At 42.4% G+C, this 26,465-nt stretch overlaps 1 protein-coding gene across 2 annotated transcripts in view; it reads right to left on the bottom strand.

Moving 5' to 3' along the window:
• LOC126344305 (uncharacterized) overlaps positions 1 to 26,465 on the bottom strand; it is a 125,110-nt gene that overhangs the window by 34,311 nt on the left and 64,334 nt on the right. The window contains exons 1-2 of one of the 2 annotated variants that reach the window (XM_050002010.1): positions 23,685 to 23,839; positions 19,663 to 19,753 (exon numbers count right to left, since the gene is read on the bottom strand). In XM_050002010.1, coding sequence (XP_049857967.1) covers positions 19,663 to 19,740 — 78 coding nt within the window. In that variant the 5' untranslated portion in view covers positions 19,741 to 19,753; positions 23,685 to 23,839. Of the gene's footprint in view, positions 1 to 19,662; positions 19,754 to 23,684; positions 23,840 to 26,465 lie in introns of those variants that run through there. The other variant, XM_050002009.1, reaches the window with a different exon arrangement.

Raw genomic sequence — 26,465 nt, 5'->3', positions numbered from 1 at the left:
TCTTGTGTGGAACTCAGTTATCGGTTTAGACATTCGAAAAAATGATGTTACTTGACGCCACGAATTTATTGATAGTGTGTCCTCGAGTCGTTTGCCATTCAAGGCACGACTATTTCGTTTCGCTGTTTCCGCAGGACATCAATTTTAGTCATTTCTCGTTCGATATACTTCATGAATATTAAGAAAATATTAAAGAAAAAATGTTGATAGCTGATCACTGCTGATATATTGCACTCTGAGAAGCTTATAGTCAGTCCTTATTTCGTCAAAATGTAACTTACGTGTCTAGTTTTCATACATCCATCTATAGAGTAATAAAGGCGACGGCGCTGCAGAATGGTTATCCAGTATTAGTGTGTCCTATGTTGTACTGATGTGCCTTTCTATCTTAACAGCATCACAAGAACCATCAGTACTTTTATATTCAAACACGTACCTATTTTCTGTCATAAAATGGTCTAAGACAGAGTTTCTACACCTACATCTACGTCTATACGAACCACTGTAAAGTGCAGGGCAGATGGTAAGCCTACTTTACCTGTTATTAGGGCTTTTTCTCGTACTATTGACGAACCGAGCGCATGACAAACGATTGTTTAAATGTCTCTGTGCGTGCTGCAGTTAATGTTTTCTTATCCTCAAGCAGTATGTAGGAGATTGCACTTTATTCCTAGAATCGTCATTTCAAGCCAGTAGTTGAAACTTTGTAGTAGACTTCTTGGGGATAGTTTACGTATTTGTTCAACAGTCTTGCAGCTCAGTTCTTTCAACGTCTCGATGACAGTCTCCGGCGGGTCAAACCAACAATCAGCGTTATTGGATTTGAACTATTTTTAAACGCTGTTCGTCTTAAAAGCATAGTTGAAAAAGTAGATGGAACAAATTCAAGTATCGCTCCTAAATTTACGCTGCCAGTTTAGCATCTGTGGTCGTGTCATGTAAGATATCTAGTAAGAAACGACAGAAAACAGACTCCATTCCTCAAGAGAAAAGCAGCAGGGATTCAAGAAGTTCCGAATGTATTCTTGGACTCATTACAACTATCGTGTACAATGCGTAAGGCAAAGATAAGGAAAGTCAGAACGCATTTGTAAGCATAAAGAGAAAGTTGGTGTTAGGTATTATTAAATCAGTCTCCGAACCGTGGTATTCCATAATTGTGTTTAGATTTACACGTATGTATTCCACTGATACTAGCACACCATTTTCAACTCAACACGTATATTTCAGTGAGTGCAGATACCGCTGTCAGACATTTCTGAGTGTAATTCAAGTACATATAGGAGTACAGTCTTTACGTAGCATCAGAGATGAGTCACAGAAAGACTGCAGAACACGGGATATTTCCTCAGTGGCCATGCCTAACCTTGACGTTTCTGACGATTTAGTTGCTTAGATATATCGCATATAATCAACACAGCGTGGATTCAGAAGGAGAGCACCAACTCGTCGTCATTATCATTTGACCGGATTTGCACTGGTGCTATCATCAGGTTTCTAGCAGCTACTTAATAGTCGATGACACATACTAAGTAATTAAAGGAAAGCAAAGTTGGTACTAGACCTAGAGATTCAGGGAGAATGGGGGCAGTCTCGGCGCTGGAGGTTTATCTATGCTAGAAAAAAATGTGAAATTTCTCACGGTATACTTAGGTCCTAATCCGTGGCTTGAGTGGAGCGGGCACGACCAAGCAGCCTCGCTACGCAGACGCGCCGATGCGTGTGCTCACATCCGCGGCCTCTGTTTTTTTCCCCCTGGAACGCCGCGGGCGCTGCTCTAGGCGATGCTCTGTTCTTGAGGAGTGCGGCCGCGTCATTCCCACGTGACACTTGCTGGCCAGGTTGGGTCGGGCCGCTCCCAGAACCCGCCTCGCGCTCCCAGGACCAGGTGGCGACCGAGACACCAGTAGGCTAACACGTCTCTTGTCTTTCGTGCCTTCAAACAGCTTGTATCCTCCGCATAGCAGTGACACTTATGTTTCCTCATTTCCGTGGCTCAACTAATCCACATCTTTCCCCCCGGTCGTGCAAACGAGCAACTGACTGCACATCTTTTTCTTGCAAGTCTTGCTCGTTACGCACACAGAGTAGTTGTGCATTTTGGAAGCTAGTGAATTTAGTTTCGATTCGATTGTGATTGCAACCGTCTTACCTCAAGGACTAATCTCACAGGACAAAATATAAGTAGCGCCTTAAAAGGGCGCGCTACTCACTTTAGAATGCTTTAGACTGTGTAAACCTTGTTCCAGGCGGTTGTATAATCCTCAATAGCCGACGAAGGTCATGCCAGCGAAGATTTGTATGTATGCGTGTGTTTTAGTCGGTTACATGAGCGCAGTAAGGTGGATCGACTTGGAAATGTGACAGAAGGGCAGAAAATGTTATCGTGTTTAGATGTGCCCACAACAACACCGTGAATGAAGGTGTCTGATTTGTTGATGTATCAAAGCGTATTGTCCAATTTGTATACGAAGTATGATGTCCCACACGCAGTCACATAAGAGTCACGCCTTGTCTATGACAATCAGTTTCAAAACTGACAGGAACTGATGGTGCCAGTGAATGCAGGTCTGTCTTGAAGAGATTCGGAGTGAACATTACGATGGAAACAGCATTCATTGGACATTTGGAGGCGTGTATCTCGCAAAATTTCCATTACTGACAGCGGCACATTAACTTCTTCAATGAGCCAAACACCACGAAAACTGGACAGTCGTTGACTGGAGACGCTTAGTGTGGTTTGTATCTGTTCAAATGATGCGCGCTGGTGACTCCACTGACGATCCAGTGAGGCGTTTAACCTGCAGTGTGTGAGTGGAGTAGTTGGGTCGGATTTGTTTTGGTGATACTTGGGAGCGATTTTCTCGCCATAACTTGGAATCACACATTCGGTTTACCATGAACATGAACTAGGCTATTTCAGCATTGGCGGTGACCAAGTCTTCTATGTCGTCTTGATGAGTGGGCTGTGGACACACTTGCTGTAGAAGGTAACAACAACCGTGTTCATAGGGCGGTACACAGACGCTTCTGGTGTGATGAATGCTCGGGCAACCTATCGCGCTCCTTCTGGCTCGCTTAATCACACGATCTAAATCCCTTTGAAAACGTCTGAGACTATCTGGAACAACGGGTGAAACGTAGCAATCAACATCCCAGCAGTTTGGTAGTTGTACGAGATCTCTAACATCAAAGAACGGCTATAAGTGGATATAGAACATCTTAAGAAACTTGTGGAGACTCATACTCGCCGAAGTGAGGCCCTTATTAAGGCTATGTCACATTTTAGTAGCATGGAGGTGATAAATGAAATGTCAGATGTTCATACCACTCGAGGAAAACCGTGTGCTTCACTAAATTTCCTAAAGAACTCAAGTAACTGACGTTTCGGTGGTGTTTCAGTGGCCTTCCCCAAGTCGTAGATTGTTTTTCAGTCTCACATGTAGAGAATTCAGCATAATGCAGCCTATTGTGTCTAAGAAATTCTCGTGAAAAACAGCAGAGTTGCCAGTTTTCTTATGTATTTTATATCATGATGAAGCGGTATATCTGTGGATTTATAAAGGCATGGCATTATTAGCTGGGAAACTTTCTAGGGTTCAGCTACCTAAATCGAGTAGTACTATTACTTGAAATAAAAAAAGTCTTGGTTTGCGAATTGTTTTTATCCATGTATTGGCAATGACACGTTTCATCCTTGTGCGGCATCTTCAGACTGACGTAAGAAGTAATATGGTGAGCTAAACAATTTGAAAATTTGTGGTAAGGTCCTACGGGACCAAACTGCGGGGGTCATCGGTTCCTAAACCTACACACTATTTAATCTAACTTAAACTAATTTACGCTATGGAAAACACACACACACCCATGCCCGAGGGAGGACTCGAACCTCCGACGGCGGAAGCTGCACGGACCGTGACAAGGCGCCCTAGACCGCACGGCTACCCCCCGCGGAGTTGAGCAAACATCTGTCCTTTAATGCCAGCATGTGGCATTAAGATAAACATTATGAGGAAATATCGTCCTGGCGTCATCTTAAATGCCATACGCTGGCGTTAAATTACGGATGTTGGCTCACCACTTTACCTCTAAGTTAATATGAAAGTATCCCACAAATACGAGACGCGTCATTGCCAATAAATAGATAAAAACAATTTGCAAGCCAGACTGTCTCACTTCAAGAAATTTATAATCGTTTGCATTACCAGATTGTATTTCCTGGATGTAGAGAATTCAGCATAATGCAGCTTACTGTGTCTAAGAAATTCTCGTGAAAAACGGTATAGTTGCCAGTTATTTTATGTATTTTATATCATGATGAAGCGTTACAACTATGGATTTACAAAAGCGTGGCATTAGTAGCTGGGAAGCCTTATAGGGTTCAGCTATCTACATAGAGAAGTACTATTAACTGAAATAAATTTTAATGATATTGCTTTTCGTTAGCAGAGCGTGTTTTGTGATGTAATTGTAACCGTTTCGGGTAGCTTCCTGCGATGATTCCCTGCAGAGTCTAGTGTTGTCTTGATGACTATGAGATATAGAAGACAGAGAGGGAACATGGTGCCGGCGTATAGCCTACTCGTCATGCACAGCACCAGTAAGATGTCGAGCTTAGCGTTTTTACCCAGCGGACGGATCACCATCAACAGGGTGGTAAGTCCTCGCACTACCTGAAACACTTCGGACAAGTTCGAAATCCGACATTGGTGCATAACTTGGTGATCCGAGAGTGTATTATCGTTGTCGACCAACTACCGAAAATGAGAATTTCTTTCATGTGCAGGCTGCACTAGCTCACTTTATCCACTTCTAATACTTAGCTGCTCATTTTCATTTTCAAATTCCTAATACAGCTTTGATGACGAAACAGAAGTCGTTCACAGTACCCTGTCAAGAACGTAAGTGCTCTTCTCTTGGCCTCGGCTCTACATGAGCTTCTGAAGAATCGGTGTAAAATTACACCTCCAGTGTCTACGACCAGAGGCAATTACAGTAGGAATCCGGTCCAACGTTCGCAGCTTAGCACGCGTTTCGATGGACGCAGCAAGCTGGCGCTGTCAGCGAAAGCTGCTCCACGCTGGGATGCGGGCGCCTCTATACGCCAACTGGGTCGCCCAGGACGTGCTGGGAACAGCACGCTTAGGACTATGAGTGCTCCTCCTCCTTGCAATAGTTCAAGGAACTCAGCGTCCACACTTAATACGTCATAGCGAGCGTTACCGTAAACGCTTGATTCAGCTTGCACACCTGAACGACGCTTAGCAGCGCTCTCCACATAACTTTATTACCGCAGTCTCTGTTATTCACGTGTCTTTCGGTTACATCATTCTTTTCTTCTCCATTTATTGCGAAAAAATTCTCCTGCTTTTACGATACCACTTGCAATCTATTTCCTCCGTTTATAATGATACTATAAATCTCTACAAATTTGATGAACAGTTATATTAGCCTCCAATTCAACAAGCTATACACAAAATTCATTAAAGAATCGTTTCCTGCCCCAATAAACTCTTTTTCGGTACTGAGTGCAGTGCAGTGTGAGTGTAATTTTAATTTAGGTCATACAGGAGAGCAAAAACGTTTCCAGAGCCTCACAGTGTAAATCGTTCTTCGTAGTCGATACGCTAACGTGTAACTACGTACACTTACGTCCCTATGTACTTACAGTAAATGATCTGACTTTATCTTTGCAACTTCTAGATAAGGGGTATGCATGGAATTACATACATTCCTACTTATCCCTTAAACATTATGAAATTTTTACTAGACAGTTACCGTTTTTCTTACAATTCGTATTATTAATTAGCATTGTTCATCTGCTTTACAGAAATATTACCTGTTCAAAAAACATTTTCGTGTACTTGAATACTTCATCATGTTGTGTTATAGACAAACATTGCGGAAGCTGTACGGGTATTGGTCTACATGAAAACTTGACGACGCACCCACATAACTGCAGAAGTTCTATTGAAGACAGCAAAGTTCACGGAAAGCTACACTCTCGCTATGTAAGGCGAATTAATGAAACCTACAATCACTTCAGTAGAATTATAACTCTGCTACTTCAACGCTCATGTATTTACAGATTTAAACAGTATTCCAGAGTATGTGTTATAAGTATTCTTCAGCGGCACCTGGTGATATATATCATCAATTTTCGTGTAATCCATCAGTTGTTGGACACTTGATTAACTCAAAAGTGAAATTACCTCGCCGTTACGTTTGATTTCCTCACACAATGTAATTATTTGTATTTTATGACGTTACTGGATCCAGTCACAAATCGGTAATTGGTCGGTCTTTGCATTTCCGCCCAGAAGCAAGATAACGTAACGAAGCTCAAATAATATTAACAGAGACAAAAGAATCAAATAATACCATCCAATTTTGTTACCACAGAATAGTCTGAAAAGCGATATGAATAAGGGATAGCTCCATTATTAAGCAGCTGTTTTAATTCATGTTCTTTAATAGTCATATTCAGATTATGACCACAGCAGCAAACCATTATCGGTATTTCCAGGAATTTATCTTGCCCTTCAGAAACGGTATCGGAATTAGCCTTCAATAGATAAATCCTTTGTTCCATCGGCATATTCAGTGACACACAGGAATAGGACAAGAATTTCTTCAAGCAGGTGCCTGCATTTCTGAAGTGAGACACATACATCCATTGTTTTCTTAGGAAACGAAAACAAACCATTTATGATCCCTCGAACACATTTCTTTTATTCTACGTCTACTTGCTGTTAGGTCCAACAAGGTGTTTTTGTACGTGCCATTAATGTTTCGTTTTCTGAGTTATAACTAGGTACAATACGCGCTTCGCAAAAGGTTTGTTATTAGTTGAACTCGAGATTTTTTCCAGTTACTATTGTTAAGCAGTATTTACATCAAATGGAGATTGAAGCCCCGTGCTGGGTGTGAACTTTGTGAGACACAGATTGTTTTAAATCTGTATTTGCTCACATTTATTTCTCATCTTCATTAGCTTAACAGATCCGTAAATTACACTTGTTCACAGTGTGAGAGATAGTTTTTACTTTTAGAGTTTCACGAGTACCAGTTAGTGAACGAAATAAACCTGAAACGTCATTTCCTGCAAATGTAAGCTGGAATATATGCAGGTCGGCGTCTGTTTACTATAAACAGTGGAACCCATCTAACGTCTGTTACTGGAAAACAGTCGTTTTAATTTCGTGTAGCTTTCACACTGTTCTATGCGATCATTCGGTGTAAGAGTGCGTACTTACGTTTTAATTTTTCCGATTATGATCGTTCTTATAAACTTTCATGAAGTTTTCAACTTAAGAACGTACTTTCGTTGGAAAAAAACTGAAGTCGTTTTCAAAGGACATGATGCACTCATCGCTGAAGGGTTTGCACAATTCGCGGTAGATAATAATTCGCTGGAACGTAATGTCTTTTTTATCACCGAAATATATGTGAGGCGTGAGGTCCGGAGTAATGAGAAACCCCAGGGGGTAGCCCACGTTATCGACGGGCCTCACACTTTCCCTCTTGGCCAACGCGCGTGATGTAATGTGGAAAGCGTACCCCTATGCACGCTTTGCCGTCTTTCATCACTCTGCACACGCTGTCTTATGCGTTAATGTGAACCGTAATAGTGCTCGCATAGTAACAGGAACTGTACAAACACTTCAGCGATGAGTGCATCATTTTTTCTACTTAGTCACAGACATAAGCTGACATCGAAGTCTCTTCCCTGCGGTGTAATTGTATGCAAATAACGTATTGAAGACTGCAGTCTTACTGATCTACGAGTATGTTCTGCTTGACACACGAAGAGCTGGGGTAGTTTAAACTACACCTGAAACGAATAGTCGAAATACAAGTATGTACAGAAACGAAAATGACAACTGTAATAGAAGGAATACGTCTAGTTAACATCTACTATAAATAGTATCAACAATCTTTCGATTGGTAGTTGCTATCCACCACTTCCAAATCTGTGCAAATTTATTCATTTCTGCGCACCTCTTATACTAAACTCCCTCAACAATCTTTGTCAGAGGTTGCCATCTTTTCCCTCCCGCGACCATTCCGCTCTCTCTCCCTAGTGTTCTGTCGAGCCAAAAGTAAGGAGATGTCAGTATATAGCCTGCGGACCTGTCGTGGCTTCTTGCGGGTTCAAGACACTTCGGTCAGCTCCCACTTTTCCTTATATCATCTCATTTCCAATATAGCAAATTAATTTGTAACTCATACGGCAGCATATTTCGAACTCTGTAGTTTCTTAAGCTTTTGTATTTACATATACCGTACATTCTGTGAACACACCCAACAAATCTAAATTATGTATTCACTTTCCCTGTTAACGAGACTAATGTTTCTGGTCATTTTCATGTCGTTACGTAGTATTAGCCCAGCGATTCAAAAAATTCGACCGTTTCTTTTCTTTCCGCCACTTCTTTAGAATGATATTCTGTGAAGTGCAGTTCCAGAAGCTTTCTCATTTGAAGGCAAGTGTTTGATGCAAATGGATGTGTCTTGCTGGAAAATTTTCTTCATTTGGTCCAGACTTTGGCTACTGCCATAACGTTGTTCTGCGAATTTTTTTTACGGTTCTGTTTTCTAAACAATCGTTCTTTAATTCCCCTCACCTTCCTTCTCCTGTGTTGACGTACAGTAACTTTATTTATATCAGCAAAACGTAGCCCCATTCCGCTTTGTCGTTTATTGAAAGTGGAATCAGATCGAATACTTTACTCAAATCGCATTTTATTTGTAAAAAGCTATTTTTTTCCAAATTGAACACGTCGTTCGCATAGCACTGATCTTAGCAGCCCTTTTCAAATAGTGATAATTTCGTGTGATTCAATGGCCGGGTGCAAGTCTCTCTACTGGACACCGGTGGTTTGCTTGTCTCCAATGTACCCCAGTTATCCAACCGGAGAAACAGAACCTCAGGTTTAACGTAGAATACGAACCACGTTTCGTTACTGGCGATCATTCACATCTTTGTGAGATGAAGGCCAGAGTAAAGGCAGCCCGAAAATTCCCGTGGTTCGACCACGATTCAGTCTCGCGACCTATCGGTTTTCCAGGCACAAGATGTATCATTATACCAGCGGGCTCGAATCTGTTTCAAATAAAAGAAAATAACACAAAGAGTTCAATTTTAAATTTCATTGTGCTAGAACATGGCAGTAACTATCCTGAAGTTTTGGTCTGAAGCAAACACAAAGACTGTAGCCCCGAGGAGGGAAATGTTACGGGGCGCTTCCACGACAACAAGCGCTGCTCGTTCTGCAGGGAGGAACACAGCGTGCTGGGTGGATGTCACGAGCCGGCCGCGTGCCCCTTAACCGGCCGCTTCACGCTCTACATGCGCCCCAGGGCCACCTCTGTAACTCATCACGACATCAGGACGTAACCTCACCAGCGGTGCTCTGCCCCCAGCCCTAACCGTCGTACATCAGTTGCACGAAAATATGAAAATATGGCGAGAAATGCATGCTGGGACGCAAACACAGATGCTAACGCAGCCTGCAGATGCCGCTGACGTATTGACCACGAACGGTAACTGTGCTACGTACTCAATACATTACAAGTGTCAAGTCACGGTCAGAACAGCGTTCTGTGTAGTTGTGAGTGCGTTACGTCGGAGCTAAGAGAATTCGAAAGTGGGAAAATTGTCGGTGCTCGTATGGTGTATGCTTCCGTAACCAGGGTAGAGAAAAAGTTTTGTTTTTCAAGAGGTACTGCATACCTCATACAAGGAAAGCGGAAGAACATCATCCGGTAAGTCGCAACGCGGACGAAAGTGTGTGTTGACTGTTAAAGCAGACGGTCATTGAACGGAAATGTGAGGAAAAATAAGAGGACGCCAGCTACAAAACCACTGCAGAACTGAATATCGCATTCACGATCACTGTCGGCGTCGGAAGAACAGAAAGGGATCTCCGGAATCGGAGAACTGCCAGGCAAGATAAAATTCCACAGCCACATATCACTGATTCATTTGCCCGCAACAGGAAAATGAGGGGCCGAAGCTATAAAACATAGACTGCGGAGCAATCGGAAGAAGTAATTTGGTCGTATGAGTCCTGTTTCACGCTGTTTCCATCTCCTGACCGAGTTTACATCCCAAGACTGACACATGACAGGGGTTCGGTGTTGATTTCGGCAGCCCCATCGTAATATTCCACGGGCCCTATGCTTATCTGCAAAGTCTCGTTACTGTTAAGGGTTGAGTGACTATTTTGGCTGACCAGGTCCACCCTATTCTAAAGTGTTCGTTCCCGAATGGTGATGATATCTTCCAAGGAGACATAGCCCCCATTCACGCAGCTCACATTATCCAGAACTAGTTTTGTGAGCTCGAGAATTAATTGTCGCGTCTACTCTGGCTACCACAGTCTCCGGATCTCAGTATTACTGAGCCTTTGAGGTCAAAAGGGTGCGTGATCACTGTCGTTTTCTAAACTTGCCCTTATGTCGCAAAAAATGGCATAAAATTCCCTTAAACACCATAAAGAACATGGTAATGTTTTGTGTTTCTATATTTTTGTCCACCACTTGTATCCTCTGTTTGCTTGTCCTGCGGTACGCTAAAATCAGACCTCGCCACATTAAGGGCCCCCTAACATCAATAACTACGACTTTCTCTCAGATGTTTCTCTCATACTCCAATTCGTGCAACAATTTGTGAGGACATGAAATGGAATAATCACGCAGGCTCAGTCGCCGGTAAAGCATATGGCAGACTTCGGTTCATTGCTATGGCACTGGAAAAATTCAGTCTACGAAGGTGATTGCTTACAAAACACTCATGCGACGTATCGCAGAATATTATTGAAGAGTGTGGGACCCATATATCTCCATCAATGTGATTACTCTGCAATTCATTCTCAAGTGTCTTGCAAAGTTCGTACCTAACCGCTTCCAGACCATTTCTCTAATTTTCCACTTTCGAATGGCACGTGAGGAAAATAAACAACTAAATCTTTACTTGTGATTTACTTTATCGTCATGATCATTTTTCCCTATGGACTTCCAAAGGGTTTTTACGGAGTATGCTCATTAGACATGCACTCACCGAATACAACTGGCATTGTATAATGGACTATAATCGGTTTTTTTATATATTTTCAAGGCGTTTGATTGTGTAGATGACGCAACTCTCACAGAAAAACTTGCATTTTATGGAGTTGATGGTTTTAGAAACGACTGGTTTGAATCATATTTAACAAACCAATTCCAAAAGTTGCGTTGAATAATTCAAATTAATTGGAAGAAGGGAAAATGGAACTGACTGAGGAGGACTCACGAGAGGAGTTTCACAAGGTTCAATTTTGGATCCACTCCTATTGTGAATGTCCTACTTAACATTCATCAAGCAGAATTGGTACTTCTTGCAGATGATACTTGTGTTGTTTTATAAATCCCATTACAAATAAAGGAACAGAAGAGATTGTTAATATTGCTTGTCAAAGAATAATTAAGTGGTTCTGTGAAAATGGACTCTCCCTAAATTTTGAGGAAACACTCTATTTTCGGTTCTGTACAACCAACAGAAATAGACCAACAACTGTGTAGCATACGAACAGAAGTAAGTAAACAGGGTAGAATGCTCCAGATTTTTGTAGGTACATACTGATGAAAACTTGAATTGGAAAAAGCATATTACTGAGCTGCTAAAACAATTATGTTCAGTTACTTTTGCTTTTCATATAACTGCTGGTCTCGGAAATAAACGAACCAGCTTCCTAACATATTTTGTATAAAGTCTTATAGAATAATTTTGTGGGTAACTCGTCACTTAGGGAGAAATTTCTGATTACAGAAGAGCGAGCAGTAAGAATAACATGTGGTGCTCACTTGCAGTCATCTTTAAGGAGTTAAAACGTTTTAACTGTACCTTCACAGCATATATATTGCCAAATGAAACTCGAAGTATATAGTTCATCATCGTGGGAGAAGATTAGTGATGTCCATACCTACAGTACTAGAAGATAAAAAATGAGGTTTATTACTCGTTAGTAAAGCTACCAGTGGCACAGAAAGGAGATCAATATGCAACAACAGAACTATTTGATCATTCGTCCAACAGTACACAATGTTTGACAGGTATCAAAGCAAGTTTAAAATCTAAACGAAAATAATTTCTTTTGGACGACTCCTTCTATACCTTAGACGACTTTTCATTTAAAAAATAGTAACCTGTAAAAAATACAGTAGTTTTTAAGAGTATCTTCATTTATGTTAAAATAATCATGTGTGCGTGTTCTGTAAACCGACTCATTACATATCATTTCGATTCAAAAAATCGTTCTAATAATCCTTGGAACATGAAACTAACTGTAGATGGGACTAAAAAACTTTTTGACAGTCGAGGGATAAAGTTGCTGATTGAAATTTCGTGAAAAAATATGCTGCAACGAACTTGCTTTTAATATTTGTAACTATCGCTCCCTCTTTTATCTTCCTCAGTGTTCTCTGTCAGCACTGTGTGGTAAGGATTCCGTACTGCACAGCAGTACGCCAGAAGAGCACGGGCTACCGTGGTGTAGGTAATCTCTTTAGTAGAATCGTTGCACCTTCTCTTCTTCTAGTAAAACACAGTCTTTGATTCATCTTCCCGTCGACATTTTCTGTGTGTTGGTTTCAGTTTAAGTTCTTAATTGTAATCGCCAGGTATTTTGCTGAATCGACAGTATTTAAATTTGTGTGACTAATCGTGTAAATGAAATTTAACGGACTCTTTAGAACTCATATGGAGGGCCTCACAAATTTTATTGTTCAGGATTAATTGCCACTTTCCGCAACTTACCAATATCTGGACTAAATCATTTTATAATTTGGTCTAATCCTCTGATGACTTCAGTAGACGGTAAAAGACAGCATCATTTGCAAATAATCCCAGAGGGCTGCTCACACTATCTCCCAAACTGCTTACGAACTCCAGAGAGTCTATAACGCCTGCGTTGGACCTAGGCTTCATTTATTTGGGTTTCATTAGATGACTCCCCGTCACTTACTACCAGAAAGGACTAAGAGGAAATACTGAACGTGTACAAAGAAGGACAAAACGAATGTTAACAGGTTTGATTAACCCACGAGGTAGCATAACGGATGAACCGACGGACGGATGAAGACAGGTGTCAACTACCCCCGTGAAAACCTACTTTCAGTTTCAAGAATCAGTATTAAAGGAAAGGTCTAGAAGTATACTAAGGGTCTCATGGAGGCCATAGAGACGGCAAAGATAACACGAGATCAATCACAGCTCTGACAGGAAGTAGTCGTTCTCCCCGGGCTCAGTACACAAATGGATCGGGAAGAAACTCTCAGAGATGCTACAGTGGGAAATATAGCATGAAATGCAGTGCAGATCTTATTGTAGAGTATTTATGCAGATTCGTGAGTATATTTTTTTGAGATACACATATACTCGTCTGCCTCGGCTACCAGAACCCTTACCTCCCAATCTGCAAATCTCAGCATAGCATTAAGGAAACCATTATGGAGATCATTCAACACATAAGTATCGTAACGCCAGAACTCACCATCATATGAATCACACTTTTGTAGTTACTTAATACTTACAGACTGAATTCGTTACTATAATGTGTGCGTCCTTTCAACTGGGCCAATCCTTTTTTTTTTTTAAAAAAAAATGCATCTTTACATGTATATATTCAGACTAATCCTCTAGAGTGAGAACAAATAGATAAGTGGAAGGAGGAGGCAAAAACGTGTGACACTCATGATAATTCACCATCGGCTGGCATTCAAGGGTCGGTATTTGCCGTTGGATGTAATGTAGGACGAATTAATCAACGCTACAACGAGTATCTGTACCTTCTAAACACTACTGAAGCAGTCTGTTACAGAGGATCGGAGTCAGAGTAAATTTTGTACAGCTTTGATTCAGAATTGAGTGACGTAGCTGGCGAATTTTTCGTTTAAATTGTGACATAATAACGTAATACCAGTTTTCTCGTTTTCGCGAACTTAAAGGCATATTATTATACCACACAGTGGTTACAATTTCTGGCTCGTTCATGTTATAAATGATAATTAAAGTTTTCGGTTTAACTGTCACTGCGAAACTTCAAAAAAGGTGGGAAAATAATAGGAGTGATTTTTAAGCAACCTTTTTTGTAGACTTATTGCATTTCCCCAGTACTCTACCAATAAACCTAAGTCTATCACATGCTTTACCCACGACTAAACCTAAATGATTATTCCATTTCATATTCCTACAAAGAGCTACACCCAGATATTTGTATGAGTTGACAGACTCCAACAGTGACTCGTTGATATTATAGTCGCCGGCCGTGGTGGCCGAGAGGTTCTAGGCGTCCAGTCTGGAACCGCGCTACCGCTACGGTCGCAGTTTCGAATCCTGCCTGGGGTATGGATGTGTGTGATGTCCTTAGGTTAGTTAGGATTAAGTAGTTCTACGTTTTAGGGAACTGATGACCTCAGATGTGAAGTCACATAGTGCTCAGAGCCATTTGAACCAAGCCATTTTGATATTATAGTCATAGGATACTACTATGTTTTCCTTTTTGTGCAATGCAAAATGTTTCATTTCTGAACATTTAAAGAAAGTTGCCAGTCTCTGCTCCACTTTTAAATGGTTCAAAATGGTTCAAATGGCTCTGAGCACTATGGGACTTAACGTCTCAGATCATCAGTCCCCTAGAACTTACCACTTTGAAATATTATCAAGATGTGGCTGAATATTTATACAGGTTCTTTCCGATATGACTTAATTACAGGTAACTGCATCATCTGCAAAAAGCGTGATATTACTTTTAGTGTTGTACGCAAAGTCATCAATCTACAACATGAAGTCATCAATCTACAACACGAACATAAACGGCTCCAACACACTTCACTGAGGCACACCCGAAGTTACTTTGACATGTGACGATGACTCTCCATCCAACATAACATGTTGCATCCTCCCTCCCAAAAAGTTTTTAGTCCAGTCACAAATTTCACTTGATACCCCATACGATTGTACTTTTGACAATAAGCGTAGGTATGGTATTGAGTCAAACAGTTTCCGGAAATCAGGAATTACAGCATCTACCTGACTGCCTTGATCCAAAGCTTTGAGTATGCCATTTGAGAAAAGTACGAGTAGGGTTTCACGTGATCGATGTGTTAGAAATCCATGCTGGTACACAATGAGAAGGTCATTCTGTTCAACGTACCTCATTCTATTTGAGCTCAGAGTATGTTCTAAGATTCTACAACAAATCGATGTCAAGGATACTGGATGTTAGTTTTGTGGATCACTTCTACTACCCTTCTTGTACACGGGTATGACCTGTGCCTTTTTCCAAGAACTGAGGACGGTTCTTTGTTCGTGGAATCTATGTTAGATTATAGTAATAAAGGGGCTAACTCAGCCGCAAATTCAGTATAGAATCTTACAAGGATTCCATCAGGCTCTGGAGCTTTATTCAATTTTGACGATTTCAGATGTTTCTCAACACCACTGCCACCAATACGTATTTCATTCATCTTTTCAATGGTACGAGGATTGAATTGGGGCACTTCTCCTGGGTTTTCCTTTGTAAAGAAACATTTGAAAATTTTGTTAAGCATATCAGCATTTTTTTTTGCTACCCTCAATCTTGTTTCTGTCTAATTCATTATGGATTGGATACTAACTTTGGTGCCATTAACAGCCTTTACGTATGTTCACAATTTATTTGCATTCTGTGAAAGATCACTTGACAGAACTCTTCTACGGTGTTCACTGAAGACATCACGCATTGCTGTCTTCATTGCCAAATGGATTACATCCAGCATTTCTCTATCTATAGCCCGTGCTGTCTTTTACACCTATAGTAGTCGTTTCATTCAGCATTTCTCTATCTATAGCCTTTGATTTTTTTACATCTATTATGCAGTTATCTCCGTTTCTTTAGAAGTTTATGTACAGCGACGCGACAGTATATCATTGAGGTTCCCTCCGATTATGAACTGTCCTACTGGATTCATGTCTATCCAGTAAATAGTCAACTATTCTTTCAAACCTGAGCCAGAGTTCCTCCACCAATCTCCTGCCCTGTCCTGACACTTTCAGGTTTCTCATTGAGATATGATGCTACTGATTTTTATCTAGTTCACTGAAGATGTATACATTTATCTGTTTGTTTTAGTTGTCCTTTGTGCTTTGGTACTCATTGTTGTCATGGACCTGATACCAGTTTCGTTTTGGACATCCTCTGTGAGTTGAAGTCTATTTGTTGCCAGTAGATCCAATCCATTTCCATCATGAGTGGCGTTCCTAAGTATCTGTTCTAGGTAGCTTTCAGACAAGGCATTTAGTAAAGTTTCACAAGATGTCTCATCACGCCAACCACTAACAAAACTATAATTTTACCAATTAATTGTTGGATGATCGAAGTCTCCACCGATGGTTACCGTATGACTGGGGAACTTACGTACAAGTGAACTGAAGGTTGCATTAGAAGAGGTGTCTGGTGGGCGATGGAAGGCAGTATTGAATATTTCTGGTTACATAGTCTTAGGCTCGTAGTGAGAATCTCTGTGGAGGGAGTTTCCATCGCAGTGAGAAACTGTCGTACAGAATTCGAAAGTTTCAGGAAGAGATAAGGAACATCGTACTTGAAATTCCCATGTCAGCAGTTAAGAATCAACACAGTTTCCAGGCGACAGTGGTGCTCCGCAAGAACTCACAAACAAAAGGTGGATGATTAACGTTACGTGCTGACATGTCAAGGCAGAAAACGATTGTACTTAATCTTCATTGCCTCTATTAATCAGTGTTTATTTTCAGTAAGGAGTGAGCACGGAACGGTAGAGCACGTTATTCGATCTACACTCTACATTGTTCGTGAGTTTCGTACTCAGAACTTCCTTGAACGTTGGTTATTAAATCCTGTTAGTTGGACAGCGCATTCACTTGATCTGACAGTTCGTACGCCATGCGGAACGTGTAAAATGCCTGATTAAAAGATATCACTGGCGTTTAAGACGAATTTCTTGCAAGTATTATTAAAAGTTGTGATGCTGTCCAAACTAAGTCAGCGTTCTAAGAAAGTATGGAGATGAATTCATAGCAATGCCTACATCGAAACAAGGAGCAGAAGTTTCATCGGTATGTCTAAATTTAAGTAGAGTCTGTTACTGGTCGCATAAACTGAAGTAACATTTCGTGCTGGCCGTATGCAAGTATTTTGTGTCATAATTTTTGGTTGAGGAGTGTCCATACCAATATTCCGAATATTATTTCTTCTTCTTCAGCATCCCTTAAAACCAAATAAGATGGCACAATGACTAGAGCGCAGGCCGAGCAGTCCTAATGGGAAAGGTTTAAATTCCCGTCGACTTACTGAAGTTTAGGTTTTACAAGGGTAACTTCAACGAATGCCATAATGGTTATTTAACAACATTAGTAATAATTCCCCAACTTCGTCTTCATCTCCACCGACCTTCCTTCATATGGAACGATCGTTTCTGTGCCCTACAGAGAGGAGGGAGATTTTCAGGGCGATGTGACTGCTCACTTTTTATCGTCCGTAGCTACAGTTCTACTAGTTTTCTTGCCCTATGTCTGACCATAAGAATGACATCGGGTAGTTTCAAATTTGATAAAAATGATTTGACGTACGCGGATGGAATATATAGCTAAGGAACCTAGCTTATAAAGTATTTGTAAAATGTAAAGGCATGTATAAAACAGCATGAAGCCCCTATTGCTAACTACAAGCGTGATATGAAAAGAAACCTAAAATGCTAAACATCTGCACAAAATTCTCAGAAACCAAAATACCACCAAAAGACAGTGTTGAAGAAAGGGTTAGTAAGGAAGAGAGAGACAGAGGTAGAAAGCGTGTGGGGAATGCAGGAAAGCAAGCTACTTACTGCACAAGGGGCAACGAGATGTAATGGGAATCTTTCTGTGATACATCTTCATCATCATAGGAAGGAAGAAAGGAGGCTTTCGTAAGGTAACTGAGGTACTGTCAGCAGCTGAAGTATTCTGTACAATCTATCATGTGTGATACGGTAACGTACAGTGTATTTACAGAATTATGTAAGGGGTGTTTTAAGATGTGTAGCGAGCGAGCACAATTTTTTCTTTCCGAATACTCCATAAGGAAGCGAGAACAGAAATGGTATACGAATTGGTGATAACTCTCCAAAAAGTGCTGTCTTTAATAAGCATTTAATTCCGGCTGCTCTTTAAGGACCGGTTTGTTGTCATTAGAATTTTTAGCCTGGGTATTACGAATGTGTTATTATGCGTCTTATGAAACAGCGATGGTGATGAAAATGTTTGTAATAATGGTTTTTGTATGCACAGAAGCTTTTTGTTGGCAGTTGAGCGTGACCGTTCTTCTATCAGTGCTTCCTTCGTGTGAAAAAAAGGTGTGGATGAACTTTACACAACATGGTAGGTTCCACTACAAGTGATTGAGTGAAATGGTTGTTATATTAAAAGAGTATAAGGACATGCCGTCCTCAATAGAAAACGTTTATTTAAGCACTTTGGGGCTCAGAGCACTCTTCGGGTTGGACTCCGCCTTCGGGCCACAATTGGCCCAGAGGGACCACCCGACCGCCGTGTCATCCTCAGTTGAGGATTGGGATAGGAGGGGCGTGTGGTCAGCACACCGCTCTCCCGGTCGTTATTATAGTTTTCTTTGACCGGAGCCGCTAGTATTCGGTCTAGTAGATGTCTTTAATAAGTGCTGTCTTTAATAAGCAGTTAATTCCGGCTACTCTTTAAGGATCGGTTTATTTTCCTTAGAAATTTTAGCCTGGGTATTACGAATGTGTTATTATACCTCTTATGAAAAAGCGATGGTGATAAAAAATGTTTGCACAGAATTTTTTTGCTGGCAGTTTAGTGTGACCGTTACTTCTATCACTGCTTCCTTCATGTGATAAAAAGGTATAGTGTGGATGAACCTTACACAAAACCGTAAGTTCCACTACAAGTGATTGAGTGAAATGGTTGTTATATTGAAACAGTATTAGGACATGCCGTCCTCAATAAAAAACATTTATTTGAGCACTTTGGGGGTCAGAGTACTCTTCTGGCTGCACTCCGTCTTCAGGCCACAACTGGCTCATGGGGACCACCCGACCGCCGTGTCATCCTCTGTTGAGGATGCGGATAGGAGGGACGTGTGGTCAGCACACCGCTCTCCCGGTCGTTATGATGGTTTTCTTTGACCGGAGCCGCTACTATTCGGTCGAGTAGCTCATCACGAGGCTGAGTGCAGCCCGAAAAATGGCAACAGCCCATGGCGGCTGGATGGTCACCCATCCAAGTGCCCGACAGCGCTTAACTTCGGTGATCTGACGGGAACCGGTGTATCCACTGCGGCAAGGCCGTAGCCAACTCTTCAGGTTGATGACAGGTTTACTTGACAGTAACAGTTTGAAACTTACTAGATGACTGTTCATCTGTGTTGTAATTTGGATGGGATTTTGAAGACCCATTCATCGTGTTAGATCAATATTCTGTTGAGCAGTGCAGCTTTTTCTGTGTAGTTTGGGAGATGTTCCGCAGGTGGCGAAAGCTTTTCGGATCCATCTTATTTCTCCAGGAGTGTGAGGGTGTGCCACGTGTGCAGGATGGGCCAGCCGGTGGGCGTGGTTAGTGCAGCGGACAGAGCCCGAAGACGGCCGTACCTGTAGCAGCAGGGCGAGGGCGAGGGCGAGCAGCAGGCAGCAGGCCGGGGCCGGGGAGAGGCGCCGCGTCCGCTCCATGGCCAGTCACGGGCTGAAACAGCAGAGCACACCTCCGTCACACTACAGCTCTGCAGCAGCCGCATGCACTACATCTAGCGCTCAGCGAGCAAAGAAAAATTTCTTAGTCTTATAACATCCTGCGAAACACAGTAGAACTTGACACAAGACATTCCAACAAGTTATATGTAAACTTCGTGGCAGATTAAAACTGTGTGCCGGACCGAGACTCGAACTTGGGACCTTTGCCTTTCGCGGGCAAGTGCTCCACCAACTGAGCTACCCAAGCACGACTCACGCCCCTACCTCATAGCTTTACTTCTGCCAGTAGCTCGTGTAAGTAAAGCTGTAAGGACGGGACGTGAGTCGTGCTTGGTTAGCTCAGTTGGTGGAGCACTTGCCCGCGAAATGCAAAGGTCCCGAGTTCGAGTCTCGGTCCGGCATACAGTTTTAATCTGCCACGAAGTTTCATATCAGCGCACACTCCGCTGTAGAGTGAAAATCTCATTCTGGAAGCTATATGTAGTTTTCTCATTTATGTATTTCCGAATGTGTATAGAGGACCTTTTAATTGGACAGTTATTCTAGCCTTTCTGTGGAGAAAATAAATCAGTACTGCGATCTGAGGATCGAAACCACGCCCGACTTAAAAGTACGACTCTTTCTCCGCTGCCACTAAGTGGACTGTTTCTTTCTCGCTTTTCACTCCTTCGATCGTTCCTTCCTTAACAAACAGAATACAGGGTTATTTGGTAAGCGTGATAGCGTTACGGAGATGTTTAGCAAACTCAAGTGGCAGACTTTGCAAGAGAGGCGCTCTGCATCGCGGTGTAGCTTGCTGTTCAGGTTTCGAGAGGGTGCGTTTCTGGATGAGGTATCGAATATATTGCTTCCTCCTACTTATACCTCCCGAGGAGATCATGAATGTAAAATTAGAGAGATTCGAGAGCGCACGGAGGCTTTCCGGCAGTCGTTCTTCCCGCGAACCATACGCGACTGGAATAGGAAAGGGAGGTAATGACAGTGGCAAGTAAAGTGCCCTCCGCCACATACCGTTGGGTGGCTTGCGGAATATAAATGTAGATATAGATGTAAACAGGTATTAAAATCACCCCTATGCCCCAAATCACACTAGCGAGTAATACCACCTTGTACTTTGGGAAATAAGCAGTTTTTTTTAAGACGTATTGTGGGTTTAAACAAGTATCCTCTGTTTATGCTACCGCGACATTCTTATATAAGTGTAGTTTGAGACTGCTTTTACCTATCATTTCATAGTAAGAACGTATGTGCTTTTGCTGATGTCGCTACACATCTTCACACTCTATAATCTCGATATTAAGTCCAACTACATGTATTTTAGGTTTTAGTTCAATGTTTAAGTCACATGTCACTAAGGATTTTCATAAGTCGATTTCAGTTATGAGAGAAGGGATCTTGAGATTTCACTCCCGATCTGCGACGTGATCGTAAGGGAGAACGTGTGTTGTTGGATACAGCATTTGCTGTGCAGAAGTCCAGCAGCCGCAAGTGAAACACTCTGAGGTCTACTCAGTGCATAGTAAAAGTATTCTCTGCCTACTACCACAGTTATTATAAGTGTATACGAATATGTATCCGTAAGCAAGATGCATCTCAGCTTTCAGTAACAGTGAGCAGTTGGAACGCCTGCAACTCAAGTGGCATTACTGGGAGCAAGTTGGAGAAGCCTAATGATAAATTAATGCTATGTGAGTATAATGCGCCAGAAATTTGTCTCCAAGTTCCAAACGTTTTGCTTTCAGCTATACAAACTTATATCGGATGAAATTCTATTGTCTTCGCTACATTGACGTAGTCTATCGGATTAGAAACTGGAAAACTTTCTGAGGCAATATATATATATATATATATATATATATATATATATATATATATATATATAGAGAGAGAGAGAGAGAGAGAGAGAGAGAGAGAGATCAGTTAACTCATTTGGTCATATATCTGCTAAGCATTAATGAGCACAGTACACTTTCAGCGACCTGGTTAATGGACAGGTGCTGTGTTCGAAAAGAAGCAGGAGCTTAGTAATGTTTCCTTGACCATGCAGTCAGTCTAGAATGAAACGACTACTCGTTCCCTGACAGTTTTCTTTCGGATAACCTACTAGACATTTATGCAACGAAATCTTGAGCATTTTTTGTATGACACTCATTACTTTACAGCAAGTAATTTTACAACATAATTCTCATGTCGGATAAAAACAAACGGTCAGGGGCCTTCAGACTGAACCCCTGGCTGTTCCAGGAAGAGCTATATCACATGAGCCTTCCGAGGACGTCTCACAAATTCAGTATAAAAGTACTTTTCTCTTGTTCTATAACGTGAATTTGATACTCTCTTGCTATGCAGGCAGAACGAGTCTCCTTTTGGTTCTTCATCTGTATCAAAACGAAAGTAGAAATCCAAATCCGGATTTTTCAAACATTTTGTTACCAGACGTAAAATTAGTTTATCAACCTTTTAAAGTTAAGCACCGCTATAATCGCCAGCGTTTCGTTTAACGAAGCAAGTTGGCGCCATATTCAGTCACTGGTAGACTGTAGGACTAAAATCTGGGATCTGATTAATTTCAGCGTGCACGTATTTGATACATCATTGGCACTTATCCGAGTACATTTGTCGAAAACATCGCCAAAAGCTTCGAAAGTTTTCTTCAGTGCAATAAAATGTTAGTACTTATAATCAGCAATCTCATATTTGGAGAAACTACGCTATAATTTACTACAGAAATGTTCATCGCTACATCTCTCAGCTTCACATAAAATCCTAGTATTCTTGATATAATGAAAACATTGGACCTGAAAATTTTTAAATAACACAAATTTTTCTGACGGAGAAATGTCGATAAACTTTTGAATCTCTTAAAGAAAATAATTTTATGGCTGTGAAATGCCAACAGCAGGAAAATGACGTAAGAAGAAATTTGAAAAGAATTAACATTTTCTGACACAGAAGTAAAAAGGAAGTTATGCCTCCAGGTAAATGTGTCAAATGAGGAGGTGTTTTGTGAAACAGTAGAAGCAATAGGTTTTTCGATGAACCTCAGGAGGAAGGTAAAAAAGGCTATGAAGCTAAGAGTCCCATAGATGTTGATATCATTACGGACAACAGCACGAACTCTGATTAGTCAAAGGAAACGTCCTAGCATTCGATTGATGTAATTTATGGTAGTCACAGGAAACCTAAATCTGGATCTCTCTGGATCTCTAGTTGGTAATTTGACTCTTGTCCCTTCTCAGAAATAAGGCCACTGTCTCTCTGGATCTCTAGTTGGTAATTTGACTCTTGTCCCTTCTCAGAAATAAGGCCACTGTCTTACCCACAGCAAGAACGGTGTGGATATTGTAAGGAGAGGAACATACAGTGGTAAATGTACTAAGGCAACCTGTAATGGCTGACGCGAAACTGAAAGGAGTTTAGAAGAAATTTGTAGACACAAACATGTGAAACAGCTCTCGGGGGCGTCTGTTGTTGTAAGTATCTACTGAAGTAAAATATGGCATTAGATAGAAGACAAAGAGTCAAACGACTGACGCCTAGAACAAAATGTATAATTTTCAAAAGAAATTCGATGTTCCGGCACCGACTGTCGTACAGAAGGAAATTTTCACCCAAAGTACGTCAGATGGAGTGATTTAGTTTTGTCTTTGACCTGCTACTATGTTCTTTCATAATTCACTTGTACATTCCTTATTGACTGACGTATCTGTGTTTCTCCCTACAAGCAATACGATAGTAGAAGGCGACGACGCTCGAAATACTGTAACACGTATTAAGACTGTCACAGAATGTTTCACATGTAGCACTGGTGCTGCAGTAACGGCCTGTTAGTCCACACGAGTGCACGGCCGAGACGTAGAGACGGCTCGACGTCCACGTGGCTGCACTGCAACCGCGAACACGCGAGTAATAAAGAACATTGCCTGGTAATGCGAGTTCCGTTGGCGTCCGTCGGCGACTGTGCGGCGGTCCGGCGGGCGCTGAGCGGAGCGGCGTGAGGGCAGTGGAGACGCACGCGGAAGACGCGCGCGCGCGCTGGGCCGGAGTCAGCTGTGGTCGGCGTCGCGGCCGCTGGGAAGACGCGCGCAGACTGGCGCCGCGGGGACGGCGCGCGCCCGCCGCCGCCGCTGACCCACTGAGCGGCCCCCTCCCCACCCCACCCCCGGCCCGTGACCGACGGCGCCCTCGCGAAGAAAGTGAACACAGCCCGCGCACCTGATGGACGCTCCGTCTCTGACACGTCCCGATCCCAACGAACAAGATACGTCTACAAAGGTCGGTAATAATGAGCGTATGGCATTGGTGGCCGAGAGCCCTCGCAGGGCGGTTCGGCCGCCGCTCCGTAAGTCCTTTAACGCCACTACGGCGATTTGCGAGTGAATGAGGATGAAATGATGATGAAAGACACACAACACCCAGTCGTCTCGAGGCAGAGAAAATCCCTGACCCCGCTGGGAATCGAACCCGGGACACCGTGCGCGGGAAGCGACAACGCTACGGCAAGGTAATATCGAAATGGCAACGCGTTTACTGGTCTGAACGCCAAAGCCAGTCTCTGCTAGCGGGACGAAAGACGTTAAGTCCAGCCTCCATATGAAAGGTTCGCCTCCCTGCAGATCCATTAAACTGGTTGCGATCAGGACTACCAGGCTGGCTTAAGAACTAGTGAATTTCCCATGGTTCAAATGGCTCTAAGCACGATGGGACTCAACATCTGAGGTCACTAATGGTTCAAATGGCTCTGAGCAGTATGGGATTCAACTGCTGTGGTCATTAGTCCCCTAGAACTTAGAACTACTTAAACCTAACTAACCTAAGGACATCACACACATCCATGCCCGAGGCAGGATTCGAACCTGCGACCGTAGCAGTCGCACGGTTCCGGACTGCGCGCCTAGAACCGCGAGACCACCGCGGCCGGCTAAGGTCACTAATGCCCTAGACTTAGAACTACTTAAACCTAACTAACGTAAGGACATCGCACACAGCCTTATCGAGGCAGGATTCGAACCTGCGACCGTAGCAGCAGCGCGGTTCCGGACTGAAGCTCCTATAAACGCTCGGTCACAGCGGCCGGTGACTTTTCCATGAATGCGAAGTGTTTGATTCCAGAGCATTAGGGAGTTCTCCTGTTCGGATATTTAGTGATCGACACACTTTTTCTTCCAGCACAGGAAACTGAGAGAGTTGGTAAATGCGTTTCCTATGTGCAGGTATTCGGTGCTGTGCGATTTTTCGAGTGTTTTAAAGCAAGAGTGTGTATATAAGGGGTGTGCATGTCGTTGGTAAAAAGGGACCTGTATCAGATCGTGGAGGTTGTAATCGATAAAAGTAACGGAATGGTGAGGTTTACTGAAGCCAGTAAATTCTATTTGTTTCCGTTGAAACAAGAAGTCAGATGTTTTCGTATATGTTCCAGCCAACTGACTTTGAATAGCGCTTCTGGTTTGCTTTTGTGGGGACTGTTTGCGTGAGTTACAAGTAAACGGTTCGATGCGGTGTATGAACTGCTGTCGATGAACGTCTTTCAGTCGAGTGATCGGATCTGCGGAATCTTTTTAAAAGTAATTACGTACCTAAAAGGATTTTAAGTTGGTTGGTTGATTGGTTGATTTAAGGCTGCTAGTTCACCAAATAGAGAGGGCATCGGCCCCAGATTTTTAGTTACTGACTTAGGTGTAGTGAAAAGTTTAACCCTGGCTGCTAAACTAAACCGAGGCTACTAACCTTTATTTATAGATGTAGTAGTGCAGCCGATTAATCCATGCCCGATAGTAAACGTTCAGCGTAAATCGGCGGAGCAGTACGTCGACTAATTTGCCCAGAGCGCCGCATATCACCAAAAGTGCGATTCTAGTACCGCGAACCGGTGTCACAAGTCGAACGGCACTCTGCTTCGGCCCGTCCTTGACATTCCGCTAATGTAACTGAACGCAACCTGTCCCGTGGTGCATCTCCAGTCGCCCGTCAGGAGAGACGCCAAAGCAGCGCTAGACTTGGTTCCTCCGAATCGTCGCACCATAAAAGAAAAGAGGTTCAGCTTCCTAGTTGGAAAGCGGCCCTTTTCCTCTAGTTATGTGAGAGTTCTCTCTCCAGCGTATCTGGTGATCGTGAGTCACTGTGGTGGATGTGTCTACAGTGTGGTGTCATGTTCCTGTTGCACAATGATGAGAGAATAGAAAGAATGAAACCCGGCGCTGGCATGTAGCGCACTCCTCTCGAATTGGACCAATGCGGCCGTCGACGTTAACGCCCCTGTAAGTCGGACGGATCGCCACCAACAGCATTACATGTCCTCGCTCTATGAGGCACTGAGGAAAGCTCTGGAATTTACAGTACCATATGCTCTCACTCTATGCGACATTGAGGAGAGGTTTGAAATTTTAACTCATGGTGTTAAAGTAAAGTCTAGACTGCAGGAACGTTACGCCGGCATACCTTTGTCACGCAAATACTGAGGATGAAAATTTATTCTACCACCATTATTAGAACTGGGTGAAGAATTCAGCAGAGACAGTTTCCAGCAAACAAAGAAACGTTGCAAAACTGTATCGCTTGCCATGAGGATTATTTCAAATGCGAATGAAGATTTAGATTTGTACTAGGTGCTTATAATTAAACTGACGGTTTTACGAGTGCTGCAGTTAGAGCTACATACTTCGCAGGACACTGAAACATTGTAGTTATGTTCATTAATCAGTGCG

Source organism: Schistocerca gregaria, chromosome 1 (assembly GCF_023897955.1).
Source record: "Schistocerca gregaria isolate iqSchGreg1 chromosome 1, iqSchGreg1.2, whole genome shotgun sequence".
NCBI lineage: Eukaryota > Metazoa > Arthropoda > Insecta > Orthoptera > Acrididae > Schistocerca > Schistocerca gregaria.
Note: the sequence above shows the minus strand (reverse complement) of the source record. Positions and strands in the feature narration are given on the sequence as shown.